This window comes from Schistocerca americana, chromosome X, assembly GCF_021461395.2.
Source record: "Schistocerca americana isolate TAMUIC-IGC-003095 chromosome X, iqSchAmer2.1, whole genome shotgun sequence".
Taxonomy (NCBI): domain Eukaryota; kingdom Metazoa; phylum Arthropoda; class Insecta; order Orthoptera; family Acrididae; genus Schistocerca; species Schistocerca americana.
In genome coordinates this window covers 809,364,779-809,383,143 of record NC_060130.1, presented here as the reverse complement: position 1 = coordinate 809,383,143, position 18,365 = coordinate 809,364,779, and the positions used below count along the sequence as shown (strand labels likewise).

The following is an 18,365-nucleotide window of genomic DNA, read 5'->3' as shown; positions in this document are numbered from 1 at the left end:
CTCAGCCATCCCGGCCGGCAGTTGTAAATGTAACATCGAAAATTGTGCAAGTGAAACTATCAACGGAAACTGAAATTCACTTAACAAATTACGATCCCACTGTGCCCTGTTACTGTTTAGCAAAGCTATGCACCCGCCGTTTTGCGCATGCGCCTTCTGCTTCAGCTACGGCAGGGGTGTACCCAGCAACTAATTTCCCAATTTTCACCATTTTTTTTTCAAATACTTGCAGTGTGTCTTAGCAGCTAAAATGCCGACACTGTTTCTTTGGATGTATTCTTTCTGTCTAAAAATTTAAGGGCAGGGGAAAGTAAGAATTAATGGCTTGCTCTTTCCACATGCATCTGGAGGTACGAACCAACTTACAAACATACAGCTTGTAACAGATATAGTAAGTAGTCTGCAAATGAAGCAAATACGGATGCATTATTGTTCAGAACATCATTCTCAGTCTCCAATATGACATTAACACTAACAGTACCGTAATTTCCCGTAACTATGGTCCTATTTCCAAAGTTTTTCTTTTTCCATTTTGTCTGCACAGCATGTGTGTGCATATAATTACTTGTTTGCAAGCGTTCAAGTCAGTGAAAAAATATTTGATATTACTACAATTTTATTTTCAACTATTACCACACCCAATATTAATTATTAAAAATTTTACCCCAGTCAGGTACCAATGTTACTCTAACTATGGTCCACCTCACATATTATGATGGTTTATAGTAGTTGTTGTTATGATCCTTTATTTGAGTAGTAAATTAATGGAAAACCAATTAGTTCGCACATTTCGGAATTTACGAAACGTATAGACCAATACATAAGAAAACAGAGGACAACGTTTCATTTGCGCAATACGCCTTCGGGTTCTTTTACGAAGAAAAAGTGTTTTTTGCTGGACACTAACTGAGGGTTGAAAATTGCAAATTACATTAGATTCGTTGTACATAAGAAAATTCCTTTCTTCAGGCCAAATCCACTGTTTCCAACTGCTTGTCACACGCTTCTGTCCCAATTTTGCGAACTTAAATGAAAACCTGCCCAGACTCTGCCCTCATATTTAACATTGACAAAATCTTTAATTTTAGATCGTCCCCTCTGACAAGGGAACCTCCCCATCGCACCCCCCTCAGATTTAGTTGTAAGTTGCCACAGTGGATAGACCTTGAAAAACTGAATACAGATCAATCGAGAAAACAGGAAGAAGTTGTGTGGAACTATGAAAAAATAAGCAAAATATACAAACTGAGTAGTCCATGTGCAAGATAGGCAACATAAAGGACCGACAGAACACAGGAGCGCCGTGGTCCCGTGGTTAGCGTGAGCAGCTGCGGAGCTAGAGGTCCTTGGTTCAAGTCTTCCTTCGAGCAAAAAGATTAATTTTTATTTTCAGACAATTATGAAAGTTCAGGCACTCACACAATCAACTTCGCTCTCCAAAATTCCAGGATATGTTCAGATTTGCTTGGACATATGCAGGATTTGACGGTCTACACACGGGAAAATTTGAAAACGTAAAAAACATATGTTTTGACAGAGCACAGGGAAAAGTGTGCGAGTGAGAGACTTTTGGATTCATTTGTTGCAGTTTATGTGACAAACTCTTATGTTTTTATCACTTTTTTGGGAGTAATTATCACATCCACAAGAAAACCTAAATCGGGCAACGAAGAAGAATCTTTTTTACCCATTCGCCAAGTGTACAAGTTAGGTGGGTCGACAACATATTCCTGTCATGTGACGCACATTATTCACCAGTATCGTATAGAATATATCAGACGTGTTTTCCTGTGGAGGATTCGGTTGACCTATGACCTTGCGATCAAAAGTTTTCGGTTCCCATTGGAGAGGCACGTCCTTTCGTCTACTAATCGCACGGTTTTGCGGTGCGGCTGCAAAACACAGACACTAAACTTATTACAGTGAACAAAAACGTCAATGAACGAACGGACAGATCATAACTTTGAAAAAGTGAAGAAATTAAAGTTTTCACTCGAAGGAATACTTGAACCGAGGACCTCTCGTTCCGCAGCTGCTCACGCTAACCACGGGACCACGACGCTCCTTATCTCGAAATGTCCATGATGTTGCCTATCTTCGCGTGGACTACTCAGTTTGTGTATTTTGTTTATTTTTTTATAGTTCCACACAACTTCTTCCTGTTTTCTCGATTGATCTGTGTTCGGTTTTTCAAGGCCTATCCACTGTGCCAACTTACAACTAAATCTGAGGGGGGTGCGATGGGGAGGTTCCCTTGTGAGTACGATCTCTTTTCCCTTCAAATATCTCTCTTCAGACTAACATGTCACCACACTAAACATTAACTGACCAAGGTCGCTGACTGTCGACTTCTCGAATCCAGTGTGGGTTCTGTTCACTCCAGTAATGCGTGTTATGGTGATTACCTTCGCCGTGGTTTGTGAATGTTGCCTTATCGAAGAAAAGTACTCTTTCTGTTTGCATCCGCTGAACTTCCCAGTGACAAAACGTTAGATGGGTTTGGAAGTCATCGCCATGTAGTTTCTGATGCATGGATACATGGTATGGATGAAATGTGTGGAGTGTCAGGATTTTCCAAACACTCATGTGCGACATTCTTGATTGCCTTGATATTTCTCTTGTGCTCGCACGTGGATTATGAGCCACAACAGCTAGGACTGCTACTTGCTTGTTTTCTCCACAAACAATAGCTGCACGGTTTTTTTTTCTGGTTCACGCTACATTCCGCAGTAAATTGTTTAATAACTCTAACAAAAGAGGAGCGTGATCATACTTGGCGCATAATGCGCGACTGCATCATCAAATTTTCTCCCACTTTCTCCATAAATGTACACTCTCAGTTTTTTCTTCCACAGAAAGGTAATTCATAATGAGATATGCCACCTATTAATCTCCAGAGTGGAAAGGTAAGGGGCGTCGAGAAAGGCAGGGTTAAAATTTCTGTGAGCGAGAAGCTGCCCGCTCGGCGAAATTCCACCTAGCAACACTAACTCTGCGTCAAACGCGACTGGTAGCGGGCAAAAGCCGCGAATGCAGTCACATAAGGTAATCAAACATAATTCGCCCGAAAGACAACCGTTATAGACGATGATGTATTGCTGTCTGAATGCTCAGACGGGTAAAAGATACAGCGCGTTTATGACATTAATACTTATAATTTCTAAAGCCCAGTGTTTTTTACGAGAAAGGGCTACTTTCTCGTCCCTGCGCTGCCTATCGGCGGCACTCCGAAACATTACGGCGCTCATCAGCAAGGGCTCGATAAGAGCATCGATCATCGATCAGTGCTGAGTGGGATATTTATTATCGTACATTATTCTAAAAATGCAAACGACGTAGCCGAGCGGAATGTCCGAACGGTCTAGGGCGCCATGTCACGGACTGCGCGGCCCCTCCCGCCGGAGGTTCGAGTCCTCCCTCGGGCATTTTGTGTGTGTGTGTGTGTGTGTGTGTGTGTGTGTGTGTTTCCTTAGCGTAAGTTCGTTTAAGTAGTGTGTAGGACTAGGGACCGATGACCTCAGCAGTTCGGTCCTTTAGAAATTCACACACATTTGAACATTTTTCTAAACGACGCAACAGCCGCGATATTCCGAAATAAAATAAAGGTGTGAACAATGCGATTTAAGTCAGTAACTTTATGAATGTCGTTTTTCTACGTTTTTCCACCCGAAACCAAAAGACTCAAATTAAGCAAGCACCCCAGTTGTGACACTTTTCGACAACAAGAGTGATTACTCCGAATCTAATAAAAAATTAGGTTCGTGAGTCAGTTGTGTAATTAATGAGTTTACTCGTTAGTAAGCAGGATGTTTGGTTAGTTGGTTAGCTAGTCAGATGATTTGTTTGATAATTAAAAGTTGTGTGGCCTCATGACCACGAAACAAAGCTGTCCGAATCTGCGGAAAAAATTAATATTTGCGTCAACTTTTGTAAAACTAATTCCTCTCTCTCAAACCCCACCCTATGGGGAGCGAGGGAGAGTTTTAGTTTTAGCGAATTTACACCCTGTATAACCCAGGCATTCTATATACAGCATTTTTATAATGTTCATAATAATAGGACACAAATTTTCGAAGGAGACTTACATTTAATATGGGATGCGACACTTTGAATTAATTACAACATACATAGTGAAAAGCAATATGTTTGCAGCAGAAAAAGCAGCGTTTGTATTAGTTTATGGAAAGTAGAACAACAAAGGCAAATTATTATGGGTAGATTTCAACTGAGGACAATGGACTTCAGAAAAGAGTGTGAGGAGGGGGAGGGGGCAGGAGAGGGGGAGGGCACACGCACAGTCTGGCCGCAACCGTCCATACTGGGTGTATGAGGCACTGACATGGTCAACTAGACGAATGTTGCTCATATAACGGACACAATAATTTATAGCTCGTGCTGGCTGTAAAGAGCTTTGACTCCTCGTGCCGTGTCTGATGACATTACAATAATGGAGGTTCGGCAGATCGCGTGTACGTATCACAGTGTACAAATCTAACTTTAGAAGGACAGTCTTGTTGCACGTGAGGACATTTTCTGCTCAGTTGAGGTGCTCACTCAAGGCGACCTTTAACTCAAATTCATCAAAGTTTCCTGAAAAGGTAACGTATTTGGATACCGAAGTGCAAAATAGAAGGAACTTTTTCGCCGAACTGAGAATTAATGAAGTTTTGATGCTATATTGACGGTCCTTGTCACTTCCAGGACGAAAATTGTACTCTGCAGCGGAGTATCCGCCGGGACGAAACTTGGTGGGAGACTAAAACTCCGTTTCGCGGGCAAATTAAAAGAATTTCTTAATGATGACTCCTCCTACTCAATAGATGAATTCTTAGATATAAAGTAATAACTGAAAAATACATATATATTAATTATTTCGTGTGAAGAAAACTTGTTACAGTGACACGTTCCACATCATTACGAAATGTCGTATTCATGATCTATGGAACAAGGATGTATGTATGTATGTATGTATGTATGTATGTATATATGTATGTAACGACCAAGCTACCCGAGCAAAGCTCTCCTTCCGCCAGTTCGTCCTCTCCTACCTTCCAGACTTCTCAGAAGCTCTCCTCCGAAACTTTTAGAACTATCACGCCTTTCTTCCAGGAGAGCTTCTGTGAAGTTTGGAAGGTAGGAGAGGGAGTACTGGCGGAATTAAAGCTGGGAGGATAGGTGGTGAATCGTGCTCGGGTAGCTCAGTCGGTAGAACACTTGTCCACGAAAGGTAAAGGTACCGCGTTCGAGTCTCGACCCGGCACACAGTTTTAATCTGCCTAGAAGTTACTTGTCGCTTCTTCGCATTTAATTTCTAATTCAATGTCTGGTGCCTATCCGACGATTGAAGAAAGATCGACGTTCATCTGGCTGTTCATTCCACATCTACGTTTGTCTACATGATAACGCGCCAAGTGGTACCCCATTTCCCCCCCCCCCCCCCCCTCCTCCCTCAGCACGTGGGGAAAATTAACACCTAAAGTTTACCGTGCCAGTTCAGATTTAATTTCGTAGGGGTCGTTTCTCCCTACGTAGGTGGCAGCACTTGGTATTCGGAGGAGAATGTTGGTGATTGAAATTTCGTGAAAAGGTGTCGCCGCAACGAAAAACGCCTTTGTTTTAATGACAGCCCAGCTTGTCACATCCGGGACACATGCTCTCCTACTTCTTTGAAATAAAATGCGTGCTGTCCTATTTTGAACTTTTTCTATAACCTCCATGACTAGCATTTTTCACAGTATGCCGATATCTTCACTACGTCATTTTGTAATTCGTTTTATCTTCTAATAACTTTACTTGATTTAAGCGACAGTTTCATATGAAAACTGTCTAAGATGGCTGCTCAGATACTCTACATATATTGCTCAGGAGACTAACAACAGCAGAATGCCTATAACGCTTCCTTGGGGGAGCTCAGATATAATTTTCCTTTCAATTAATTACTTCTCACCGCTTTCTACGAAATGTGATGTTTGTGACAGGAATTTGCGAATCCAGTGGCACAACTACTGAGACGATACTCCGAGGCACGCAATCTGATTAGAATCCGCTCGAGAGGAATGCTGTCAAAAGCCTCCTGAAAGTATAGAAATATGGGATAAACCAGATTCCCTGGTGCCCATGTTTACTAGGCTTTTTGCTCTGAATGTTCGTTCCTGTCGTATTCCTGAATACTGGCCACTGCCCCTGAGATACCCTGTATTACTTCTATTTCCTTTCTTGTGTATTGGTGTGATCTGTATAACTTTCCATTCTGAAGATACAGATCTTTCGTCAAGCGAGTGGTTGTACGTTTGCTAAATTGGTGTTTTTTCCACCAGCTTACTTTGAAAGAAAGGAAACTGGTACACAAAGTAACCAGAATGATTTCCTTCGTGAAGTGGCTCGACTTTCAAATTTCGTATCGACTTAATACGAGAACATAAGGAATTCGAAGCTTTCCCGAACTCGCTATTAGGTTGAGCCAAGACTGTGTTAGGATAAAGCAGCTGTTCTGCAGGCCAGATAACCTCTGACAGCAGCGGATCGGCCTCGCAGAAGCCGGTCAAGGCGACGACCAGACCTCGTCACAGAGGTGTCCGCCGCCGGCCTCATTCTCGATAACCACACATTACTTTACAACACCTTTCGAATAAACCGACCCACACCCAGCTTTCATCTGTTACACACTTAGATCTATACTCCCTCAAGTCGCTGTACAGTGTATGGCCGAGGACACACGGTATCAACATTACAGATATTCTTTACCATTCCATTAGCGTACTGAGCGGGGGAGAAATGACCGATCCTTATTCTCGTGAGATGAAGGTCTGTGGCACAGGCTTCTTCCAGTCCACATTCTCGAAAGTTACCTAACACGGTTTCGCGAGAACTAACGTAAAGATAGCAACTTACTATACGTGCCCATAAGATCCCTAAGTTCAGAGTAATGTAATGAATACAGGTACACAGCAAGGAAATGATGTGTAGGCGTATAAAAAGTATTCTTTTCACCTTCGCGTTTTCTAAAAGGTTTGCGGTCTTTCTTATTAATTTAAGAAAAGTATGTCCTGTAATATTCGATGTTATCCAGAATAAGCGGAAGCAATGGTGCGCACGGGGCGAACATTCGGATCTGCTGTTTTTACTTGTAGTGCGGCAGCTCTGCATCTTCAGTTGGGAGCTCTAATGGTGGAAGAAATGGCTCTGAGCACTATGGGACTTAACTTCTAAGGTCGTCAGTCCCTTGGAACTTAGAACTACTTAAACCTAGCTAACCTAAGGACATCACAAACATCCATGTCCGAGGCAGGATTCGAACCTTCGACCGTAGCGGTCGCGGGGTTCCAGACTGTAGCGCCTAGAACCGCTCGGCCACTCTGGCCGGCAACGGTGGAAGAGTCAGTCAGCTCTGTTGTGTTAGAGGTTTCCACTCTGAAGCTTTCGAGGTATTTGACGAATTAGTTTTTTGGAACTAAGGACCGAAGTATTTACCATGTAATCGATGGCTGTCTGTGGGTTATAACAAAATCCCGAAGAAATACCAATACCTCGTATGTAAGTACATAACCTAACTCACGCTTTAAGCTTAGTTGACAGCATAACAAGTTGCTATATACGGCAGCTGCTAGCCGAAGTTTAGAAATCAGTGCCACAAGTGAAGACCCATGTCCGCATGCGTACCTTTGGGCCCGAAAGGTTTGGCTTTTCTTTCTTCGGTTTAAAAACTGTAGGCGTAGGTTTATTTAACATACTTAACGGATCGTAATTTTTACTTCACTATTTCACATCGAACGGATTCTGTATTAACCAGATTAGTTCAACCTTCATCTTACACGAACTACGAGATAAAACTTCCTTCACGTGCCGTTGTTCGCTAAAACGATACAGGGGGCTAAGAGGCTAATAAACAATGTATCTTCCATTAGAAAAAATGCAGCTAAAAGGCTTCGACGTAATGTCTCCGCAACATATAAATATTTTCTGAGACCGAGGAAACTGAATTCGCGGAGCCCTGTATCTATGTGGATTCTATGTTCTAAGGTCTTACGTTTAAACACTTCCGACGTTTAGCATATTAATTAGGCGAAGTTAACTATGCAAATCACCCGTTTAATATAGAAACACAAGTGGCAGGGAAGACTGGGTTCGCTCATTAATCGCTCGTCATAATTTAAGTTGGGGGTAACTGGAGAAAATCTGTATCTGAAGTACAATGGGGTTCAACGAAGTACAAATGGAACCTTTTTTTTAGCAACTTTGTAATGTAAATAGGTTGTAGAATAATAACCGCTTCCACTCACAGTAAGTGATTCTATTTAACACACGGTTTCGAGCTTTAGCCCCTCTTCAGGTGGTTTATGTTCATGAACATGTTTCCAAATTCCGTATTTAAATCAAAAACAAATACTGTGATGATTACATGGACACAAATTTTTTGAAACATGTGGGAGTGGATAAGCGACACGTGTTGTGAAATATTACAGTACTTACATGTAGCTGATGCATCCCTATCGTTTTCGTATTACATTTATCACGTTCTTTTACAAAAAATATTTCGTTTTTTTTTGGTGCTTCCATATTATGTCTTTGATACAGTAGTGGCACTTAAGATGTAACTAACTTCAGAATAACACGAGCTCACAACATAGAGGGTGCTTACATTGGAAAACAGATTATCGTCAAACAGCTTAGATCAAAGAAATACAGAGATGCTAGATACATAACAGATATTACAAATTATGTGAATGAAATTGTTACATTGTGAAACCCCACACTATCATTTATAAAATACAGTATAGTTGCTGGAAAATTATGCAAGTTTAAATTTGTCTTTTTTCCTCCAAAGCATTGCTGCTTTTGAAGGTGAAATGAGTTGAAGTTTTTGGTTTTTAAAGTATTTCAGTAAAGATGTGTAGAAATTAACTTGTTCATTGAGAATTACGTGAAGTGATTTGGAGCCATGAATATAAATTTCGAGCTCTTGAAGAAGACTGATTCTTTCCTTTGTTGACTGTGTAGTATCTGCAGGTTGTCTTTAATGGCTGTAGCGAAGTGGTAATTGTCTTTCGTAAGTGTTCCGAAAGTGGATCTACCAAAATTATTTAGCTGGAAGGCATCCATGTGTTCCCAGTATCTTATAGTGAAACTTCTTTCTGTCTGGTTTATGTAGAACTGTGAGCAATTGTCACATAAAAGCTTATAGATACCTGATTTGCTGAGACACTTATTTATCTTGTTGCAATGAATGATGTGCTGATGTAGCTTTTTGTTAGTGCTGGAAAATACCTGAATATCACTGTTACGAAAAAGGTTAGCTACCTGCTACGAAACTTTTCCTATAAAAGGGATACGAGCATATATATGTTTGTGTTCTTGAGAATTTGATGTAGGTGGTGTGTATTGTTTCTTTTTGAGTTTGTTGTGAAGTTTATCAGTTATATTCGGGTTGTAATCATTCTTGTGCGCAATTCCTTTGGTAATGTCGATTTCTTTGTTCTTTAAGACAACTGAGTGGGGCTTTGTGTATACTATTAAGTGAAAATCTGAAGAACGCCCTTTTGTGTTGCACTGGGTGACAGGAGGAGTTTCTTATGACAATATCTCTCGTGGAGGATTTTTGGTAGATTTAAAAGGAATGTTTGTTGTTTACATTATAAAATGTAAGCTCAAGAAAATTGCTTCCTGTATCTATTACATGTTCTACAGTGAAGTTAATGTTGTTGTGTATACTGCTGGAAGGTTTTCAATCTCTTCAGTTGTACCATCATGCAGGATAATCGTCATCAACATAATTATGTGACATGATTACGCCTAACAGTTCAACGAGTTCATGTATCTCAGCCTTTGATAACTGTGTGTTTAATAGGTTGTTTTCAATTATCTCGTTTCTGTCACAAATAATTGGTGTAACAGTTTACTACGTCCACTGCGGCATATCTGGCACTGTCTAGTGCTAGTACATCTTTGATATCTTCAGTAGGATCACAGAGATTCTCAATTGAGAAGTTCTTTTCATGAATATAAAAATTGCTGATTACTTCTTTTAGCTTCCTACCACTAAAATATGCAGGTATTCTTGAGCTAACTCTGGAACACACAGGAGAAATAGACTTATGAATCCTTCGTTGTGAATGTATCTTTGGTGCTGATAGGTTCATAAGAAAGCACTTTACGTCATGAGAGTTAGAAAACACGAAATCAGAAGATTTCAGTGATTTCCTTACCATGGGCTTGAAATTGGAGTGTGAGGTCACTCTGAATTTGATTTTATGAAAATGTACATGAAATACAAAGATATTGTGGATACATTCATATACATACATAACAATGGCTGACTTCCCTTTGTCACGTTTCACAACCATAGCTTTGTTTTCAAAGTTTTCTATTAATTTTCCACCCCATCGATTCTAGAATGAAGACAAAACAGGAAAACAGACTGTACTGGGAACACTGTATAGAAATGTGACAAGAAAAGGCCAAACAACAATTGTACAATGTGTTCCCTTGTATTAAAATGTTTTGTTTTTAAATTAATGGTAAGTTACTGTCGTGTATCGATGTTTTGTACGAGCACGGTGATTTAGACAATCGTGATGGTAGTGATTTTGATACAATAAAACACCACAGAAGTTAATAATGGCAGTACCTGTCAAATACTCTAAGTCTCCTTTGGTCCGTTACAATAACTTCTTTTGTTATGGGGCAAAATTCCACACAAATAGGATGATTGCCTCAGGCCTCGAGTAAATTTCGTTATTTTTAACATATTGTTAAATATAACTTTACACGATTTCCTAACTTCAAACTTATTTGTATGACATATTGAAGTACGATCCTAGGTATATTGGATACAATTTTCACTGTCTTGTAACCAGAAAAGCACAAGTGAAAAATTGAAAAGTGTAAAGAATGTGCTTTTGCGCTGCCTACCCTAGACGCAAGTGCGCTGTCTCTCAGAAGTTAATTAGTTCGAATTCTTCGACATGCCAAGAAACATGGACCAAAGAATTGCGAGACTGCTTTCTGTATCACTGCCAGATTCAATCCCAGTTCAGTATAAATATGTGCACGTGTTTCGAAGTAAGAATGACTTTACGATTCTTTAAAAAAGTGAGAATGATGAAACCATTTTTATCTGACGTGGAAGAATACAGTAAATTTGCATCGCACTTTTTATAAGCTGAAGTCCTTAGTGACTTGACGAGGAACTTCATATATACACTACAAACAGAACGACCCGACTAGAATATGGACAAGGGAGGATATGTGCGATTTAATGGGGATAATCTAAGAATTTTAAACGCTCGAGCCAGATACAGCGGACAGCTGCCGTTGCAGTCACAAATCGCGGGCACTGCCTCGCGCAGTTGGTTGAAGAGCCTGCTGTCTCATCCTGTGTGACGTCTGATTCCGACCGCGGCCCCAACTGGAAAGTCACGAGACGCCGAATCACGGACTACGTATAACCTACAGAAATTCTGACTCACACAGATAGCTGCATACCGTAAGAGACTAAGTGGGACAACGACGTATCGTCACCTACACATTGCACGGTGGTTTGCCGACTAAAAATTTATTCCGGTTAGTGTCTCTATAGGTAGTCAAAGCTGCATAGTCTGCTGTTGTAAGCCTTATCTTTGGACATTTCGTGTTATGCGAGCACACTGAGTGCCATGTCGACGCGTTTTTAGCCGTGTTGTCAATTACGCTCCAGCTGTTCGGGCCGAGGAATGTCTGCGTGTATGTCGTGCAGTTGGACGGCCGGAGTATGCAAGCACTGTGGCGTTACTGTTATGTGAAACTATGATTTTAACGTGGTTTCAATAGCGTAAAAGCGTGCGATTTATTTCAGGAAAGTGTACTCTAATAATTAATAGTAAACAGAAACCTAGTTACTAGAAGAGCACTCTTACGATACTGCCTGGCCAATAGCAGCACGAAATATAGTTCGAAATTTATTCACAGAGAGTACTAATTTGGTACTACAAATGGAACATCGAGCAAGTACTGTGCGAAATATACGAGGCTAAAACTTCAATAATTGTCTACCAATAGTCTGTCATGGTGACTACAAAATCGACACGTAGAAAAGTGAAGTGTAGCTGAGTTGTTTGAATGAAACGTTTTCAGAATATACCCACCCAAGAGAGTGAGTGTGTGTGTGTGTGTGTGTGTGTGTGTGTGTGTGTGTGTGTGTGTGTGTGTGTGTGTGTGTGTGTGTCTTGTTGGACATTGCAAGTGCTGTACGGAAGCCCAGCCGTGAATCGCGAAGTTGAGTGACTTAACGAACCCTCTTTGGTCACATCCTTACTCCCTCGAAATTACGAGGGCCATTCCGTAAGTAAATTAAGTTTAAGGTTGAATAACAAGTACACTGTTGCTGATTTTCGTTTTTCGGTCTAGTTTTTGACTTATTAGGCCAGCCCCGCGGCCTTATGCGGCTTCTCACGGTCCGCACGGTCCCCCGGTCGGAGGTTCGAGTCCTCCCTCGGGCATTGGTGTTTGTATTTGTGTTGTCGGTAGCGTAAGTTCGTTTAAGTTAAATTAAGTAGTGTGTACGCTTAGGGACCGAAGACCTAAGCAGTTTGGTCCCATCAGATATTACCACAAATTTGCAAAATTTCTTAGGCCAGCTTAGGAAACGACCGACTAGCTTCTAACAGGGACACATTACAAGCAAAGATACACTCCACTTGCATAGTGTTTTGTGCATCGAACTTTTATCAGTTACGTTGAAATTACAATTTACACACTGATCAATGTTGTTAAGTGCAACAAATGAACTACACAATATTACAGGTTACACGGTTTCTAATGCTGAATTTTGTGAAGTCTTGATAATGAGAAACTGTTTAACTGAGCACTCTTCATTTATATTGTGCGCCGAACACCGTAAAGCAAACTAGGCGATTGACAGTATTACACACAAAAATCTAAAATACAGAATCTTAGAGTATTACAGGTTATATGGTTGCGATACCATAGTTGTCATGTTTGTTGCAGAACATAAAATGTGCTCAGTTTAACAGTTTCTCAGTCTATGTCAGGACCTCGCAAAATTTAGCGTTATAACCGTTTAACCTGTAATATTGTGTAGTTCAATAATTTATCGTACTTAACATAGTCCACTATGTAAATTATGATTTCAATGTTAAGAAACAAGTCTTATGCCCAACACTCCATGCGAGGAGTGTATCTTTGCATATAATGTGTGGTTACCTAACAAATAGTGTCCTTTTCAGAAGCTAGTCAGTTGTTTCCTGGAGAGGGCTTAATATGTTGAAAACTGGTTTGAAATAAACATAAATCAATACAACAAAAAATCGTAATAGTTATTCAACTTTAAATATGGAACTGTTCTAACGCGAAGTAACGAAAGAAGCACAAATAAATAATGTTTGTTGGCCCAGCCATTTTCATTTTATTAGAGTTAATGAAAGAAAATTGTTTTTTCCAACAGGTATGCAATATGCATACATAACTGCGAACTATTTGAACCAATCACCACAGTCCTCTTCCATTTCGTTGTCCTTTCCGTAGTACTTTCCACTCACAAAGAACTGGGAAAAAATGACAGTCACTATAAGGTAGACATCGAAAACCTGGAACTGCCGAAGCAAATCTTACGTCAACGCAGCAGAATGTGTGTGAGCGTTATCGTGAAGACGCACAACCCGCGCCGCAGTTCGTGAAGGGTCTGCATTTGTGGCCCCTTCTCACCAGTAAGCAAAGTACTTTATAAAATTGTCGTACCGAGTGAGAGAAGTCAAGTCACTACAGCTGCCATTTGACGTTTTGTTACATTCTTCGGTCAAAAGTCGAGAAACCCACCTGGATCACTACAACTTGATGAAGAATTTCAGGAAAGCGCATACTTAGTCCGTCAGTAATCAAATGTCTGTCCTGCATAATTTCTTCTTCAATCCTCGATTTGAGTTGTCACAACTGAAGGTCGGACCGATCATTCTCTTAAGTATTCGTTCGTCCGCCATTAAACATGTTGCACAATCTTTTTAACTGAAGCTTCAGTCATATTTCCATAAACATTGGTTACCTGTAACTTCCTGGCAGATTGAAACGGTGTGTCGGACCGAGACTCGAACTCGGGACCTTTACCTTTCGCGGGTAAGTGCTCTAGTAACTTTTTTGTTGATTTCATTTTTTTCTACATCGTTCGTCCAATTTGTTCGGGGCGGACATCCGATTACACCCAATCAGGTTCTTCGTTGATCCATTCACTCTTTTTTTGTTACAGAGGGTAGCTAGCGCTCTGACCGAACGGGCTGAGCTACCGTGCCCGCATCAACTGAGCTACCCAAGCACGACTCACAGCCCGTTCTCTCAGCTTTACTTCCGCCAGTACCTCGTCTCCTACCTTGCAAACTTCCTGCAAGTTTGAGAAGCAAGAGAGCTTCTGTGAAGTTTGGAAGGTAGGAGACGAGGTACTGGCGGAAGTAAAGCTGAGAGAACAGGTTGTGAGTCGTGCTTGGGTAGCTCAGTTGGTAGAGCACTTGCCCGCGAAAGATAAAGGTCCCGAGTTCGACTCTCGGTCTGGCACGCAGTTTTAATTTGACAGGAACTTTCGAATCAGCGCAATACCCGCTGCAGAGTGAAAATTTCATTCTGGAAACATGGGTTATCTGTCTTCAAAATTTCTATTGGGCGGATTTAACTTTGCATTCACAAATCGTACTGTACTAGGTACCTTACGCTTGACGGGAAAGTTAATTTTGTCACACACACTTCAAGTCTCGCACAGATATTATAACTGGACTTTCCTGATCGCTGTTAGTTTCGTTACACGTAGGCGGGTTAAGTGCACGGCTTTATTTTCGAAATTAGCCTGGTGCACAGTCCCACGCCCTATATGTAATACACCCTACATGGGGTTTTGTCAAGAACAGTTTCCTATCTTACCAGCGGTGATAGGAAATCACTAACTACGACCATCTCTGAGCCGGAAGAGCGCTTACACTGTTTATGAAGTAGCAGCATCAACTTCTTCGTAAAACAAAACTGCACTTTGCGCTGCTATATCGTCTGTTGCCTTTACTCTAACAGGGTTCGTGTGCCAGTATTCTGGTTTTTGTCGGGCTACTTCCAAAAGCAAATTTCGTTCTCTGGCGCATTTGTTTCTCCATTGTGTTCATGCCCGCTGAACCACAGAGTGGGTGGGTTCAGCACCCAAGCGGAAAGGTGGTATCAGCAACGAAGTAAGTAATCATTTACTGCGATGGTAACTGGATCTTTCCTTCCTAAGGAGTAATACAGACCAGCAACATACTGATCGGTTTTGCAGGGGAATGTAAATTCGCCGCGTGAATAAATGACATTTAGTGTAAGAAGACTTCGCAGTTTTATGTGCTAGGCCTTGTCAACCCTCGCGAGAATCTTAATAGCTTCTTCCCCCCCCCCCCCCCCCCCCCCCCCCCCCCCCTCGAAAAACTATTCACATAGGTGGAATAAAATTTCTCTGAATTCAGAGCTCCGAGGTCTTGTTACGATAAACTGACGATTTATTTGGATATCTCTAAATAAATGTTGCTATCCACATGCATCGTATATTGAAAAAAGAAAAAGCAGCAGATCATCAAAATCAATCTAAAATGATCTCCTGTAAGATGTCAACATAAAATTCAACTTCTCATTTGAAAAACCAGGGCTAACTACGAATAGCCTTAAAAGCAAATTATCACACAAAGCAAAGAAGCGCTGTTTACATAGCGTTGTTTGATAACAACGGCCCTCAGGCCGGGCCTGCTGATACCAGTTACGAAGCTGAAATTTCGTCCACCGCAATCAATTCCGAAACGTGTTGTTCTTAATTTGTTGCATTCGTAACGGCTACATACTGTATGAATAACTATAACTGAGAAGTTTAACCAAACAAAATAATCCAAATTTCCCCGGTCAACGGGTGTATGAGAAACAAGACGACACATTTAGACCCGGCCTTAAATAATCCGTTGAATGGATATACGCGGATGAAATACGCTGTTGGAAACTGTACCGCTGAGCACGTATGCTGATATCAGGTCATCTTCTGAGGAAAAAATCAGGGGTCTTTGCAAAAGGTGCAAATATCGCTCTAGAAATATAGGATGAAATTGTGCAGCGTGAAAAGCATTTTTTTTGTTTATCACCAACTTACTTGTACTGAATATTTTTTAATGTGAGAATGCTGAAATTACGTTATAAATACGTTTAGCAGTAGTTTTTAGAGAAGTTCATGAGACGCTAAACTTACCTTGCGATTTTGAAGGATATAGCTGCATATCGTTAAAAAGTTGCTGAACTTTTTCTGAAGGAACATGGTTTGTCGAGCCAACGCGACCATACCAGACGCTGTACACTTCCCTGTAACAAGAAGAGAAAGCATTGGCACCAACAAAGCAAAGCTTTCTTCGCAATCACAAGGATCATGATGATATAGGTGCTACCATAGTGGTGGCGCAGAAAGGCCTTCCCCAAAGCACTTATAAAGGTACTGTGTCCAACACCGTATATCCGTATTTCTATTTTCTCGGCCGTTTCTTTCCTTTCAGGGTAATTAGAATTATACCTTTAACGCAGCAACCGACTGCGACGGTACCTAACGGTTACTGCTGGTTTAGTTGCTATTCCAAACAGCGTGCCATACGAGCAAACTAGTTGTGGCTTTACCTGTGGTTGTTCATACTTCAGATACTTTGGCTACGCACGACTCTGATTAAAGGGAATAGCTGGACGTAGTTATAGGGTCGAGCCGCGCCCGCCTGCTTTCAAGCCCCGCTACTAACTCGCTGCAAATAACCTGTAGCAGTGATTCTGCAGTCAAATAGTCTATCAATTGGCTAGAATTGCGAATTAATAAAATACACAGCAGTACAAAATAAAAGTTAGATGAATAATTTAATAAAAATGGTTCTTTTCTAATGTCTGTTATTGATGTAGGCTACTGAGAATTATGCTGAATAACGTTTATTCGAGAAAAGACATTTCAAATAAACTGGAAGGGGTCCTACGATATTCAGTTATAATACAGACAGGAAACACACTTATCAAATGCAGTAGTTACGTTGTGAGCGTTACGAGATTGGTAGCAAAATCGGCGAACTAAATTGTAATCGAAGATACTAGAAAACTAAGTCGATCTCGTAATCACTGTACACGAAATATTCACAAGCTGAAAACAGTTCAGAGTTCAAAATAATGATTTACAAATTCTCACACGTGATATAAAGAATAGTAATTCGTACTGTGTCTACACTCAGTTCCGTAACAGAAGTGGAGAAAGTTACGAGTCCTACAAAGGAGTACATTCAGACTTCACGAAATAGGAAGTCATTTTAAAAGTTAGAATATTGTAGCGGTCGTTCACCACCCAGAATCAATCATCTACGAGACTGAATCACGCACGTCACCCCGCGCGGATGTGCCTTCGTAACGCAGACTACGGTATGATAAATGCAGCAACATTTCGACGTGGATGCCACCCGGTCCTGGGGCAGAAGAGCGAGACGAAGACTGCGTGTTGGAGTTCCCGCGTAGGGAAAACGGTATTATAGCTTTTGCGATTTTGAGAGGAGAAAGCAAGTGGTCGCACTTCTGCCGCTCGTTTCTTCGGGAGAGAGGCTGACGGCTAATATTAAGAGCTCGAAATCACGGTAAAGTGTTGATCCAATAAGTTAGAAATTGCGATTGGGTCCACTGTGGTACTCTGCGCGACAGTTATCACTGCGGTCAGGGAGAAACTAGACGGACCCGATAATCGTCTAATTAGACTCCGAACAACAGATGAGGGAATGAAGGTGTTAAGGGAGCTGGTAAATAAGTCCCAGCTTGCCTTCTTGCTATCGCGTATGATGCGACGGCATCGCCCATGTAACTGCTTATAGTGGGTACAGTTGGGCAACGTAGGGTGGTGGCGGAAAACGTGAAGATCACGTCTCCGCTCGTGTACTGCGTCACGGCATGTCTCGTTCCAGAAAGGAACTGTGGGGCGCCGGGGCAAATGGGAGGTACGACGTATTGAACGTTCCGCGGCTGTAAGAATAACTTCCGTTAACATGAATGACCCGATCGTCGATGCTAGGAAATTGACAGTCATCAGATGTTGCTAGAGAGGAGATGAGTGTCCAATCGGCTTGGGAAAACTTCCAGTGTCTTGGGCGCATAGATGGCAGTTGTGGCTGTAATCTAAGGACACATGGAAATTGGTCACTTGAGTGTGCATTAAGAGCGAACCATTCAAAGCGCCGAGCTAGCTGACCACCCCAAAGCGGGTGGTGGGCATTGAAGTCCCCAACCAGAAAATGGAGGAGAAGGGGGCGGGGGGGGGGGGGGGGGGGTAGATTTTCACTCTGCAGCAGAGTGTGCGCTGATATGAAACTTCCTGGCAAATTAAA

General features: G+C 41.4%; 1 protein-coding gene across 2 annotated transcripts in view; it reads right to left on the bottom strand.

Moving 5' to 3' along the window:
• The window catches only part of LOC124556841, a 594,435-nt gene that overhangs the window by 319,502 nt on the left and 256,568 nt on the right, over positions 1–18,365 (bottom strand). For both annotated transcript variants that reach the window (XM_047130858.1, XM_047130859.1), the window contains exon 2: positions 16,226–16,335. In XM_047130858.1, the coding sequence (XP_046986814.1) occupies positions 16,226–16,335 (110 nt within the window). The remainder of the gene's footprint in view (positions 1–16,225; positions 16,336–18,365) is intronic.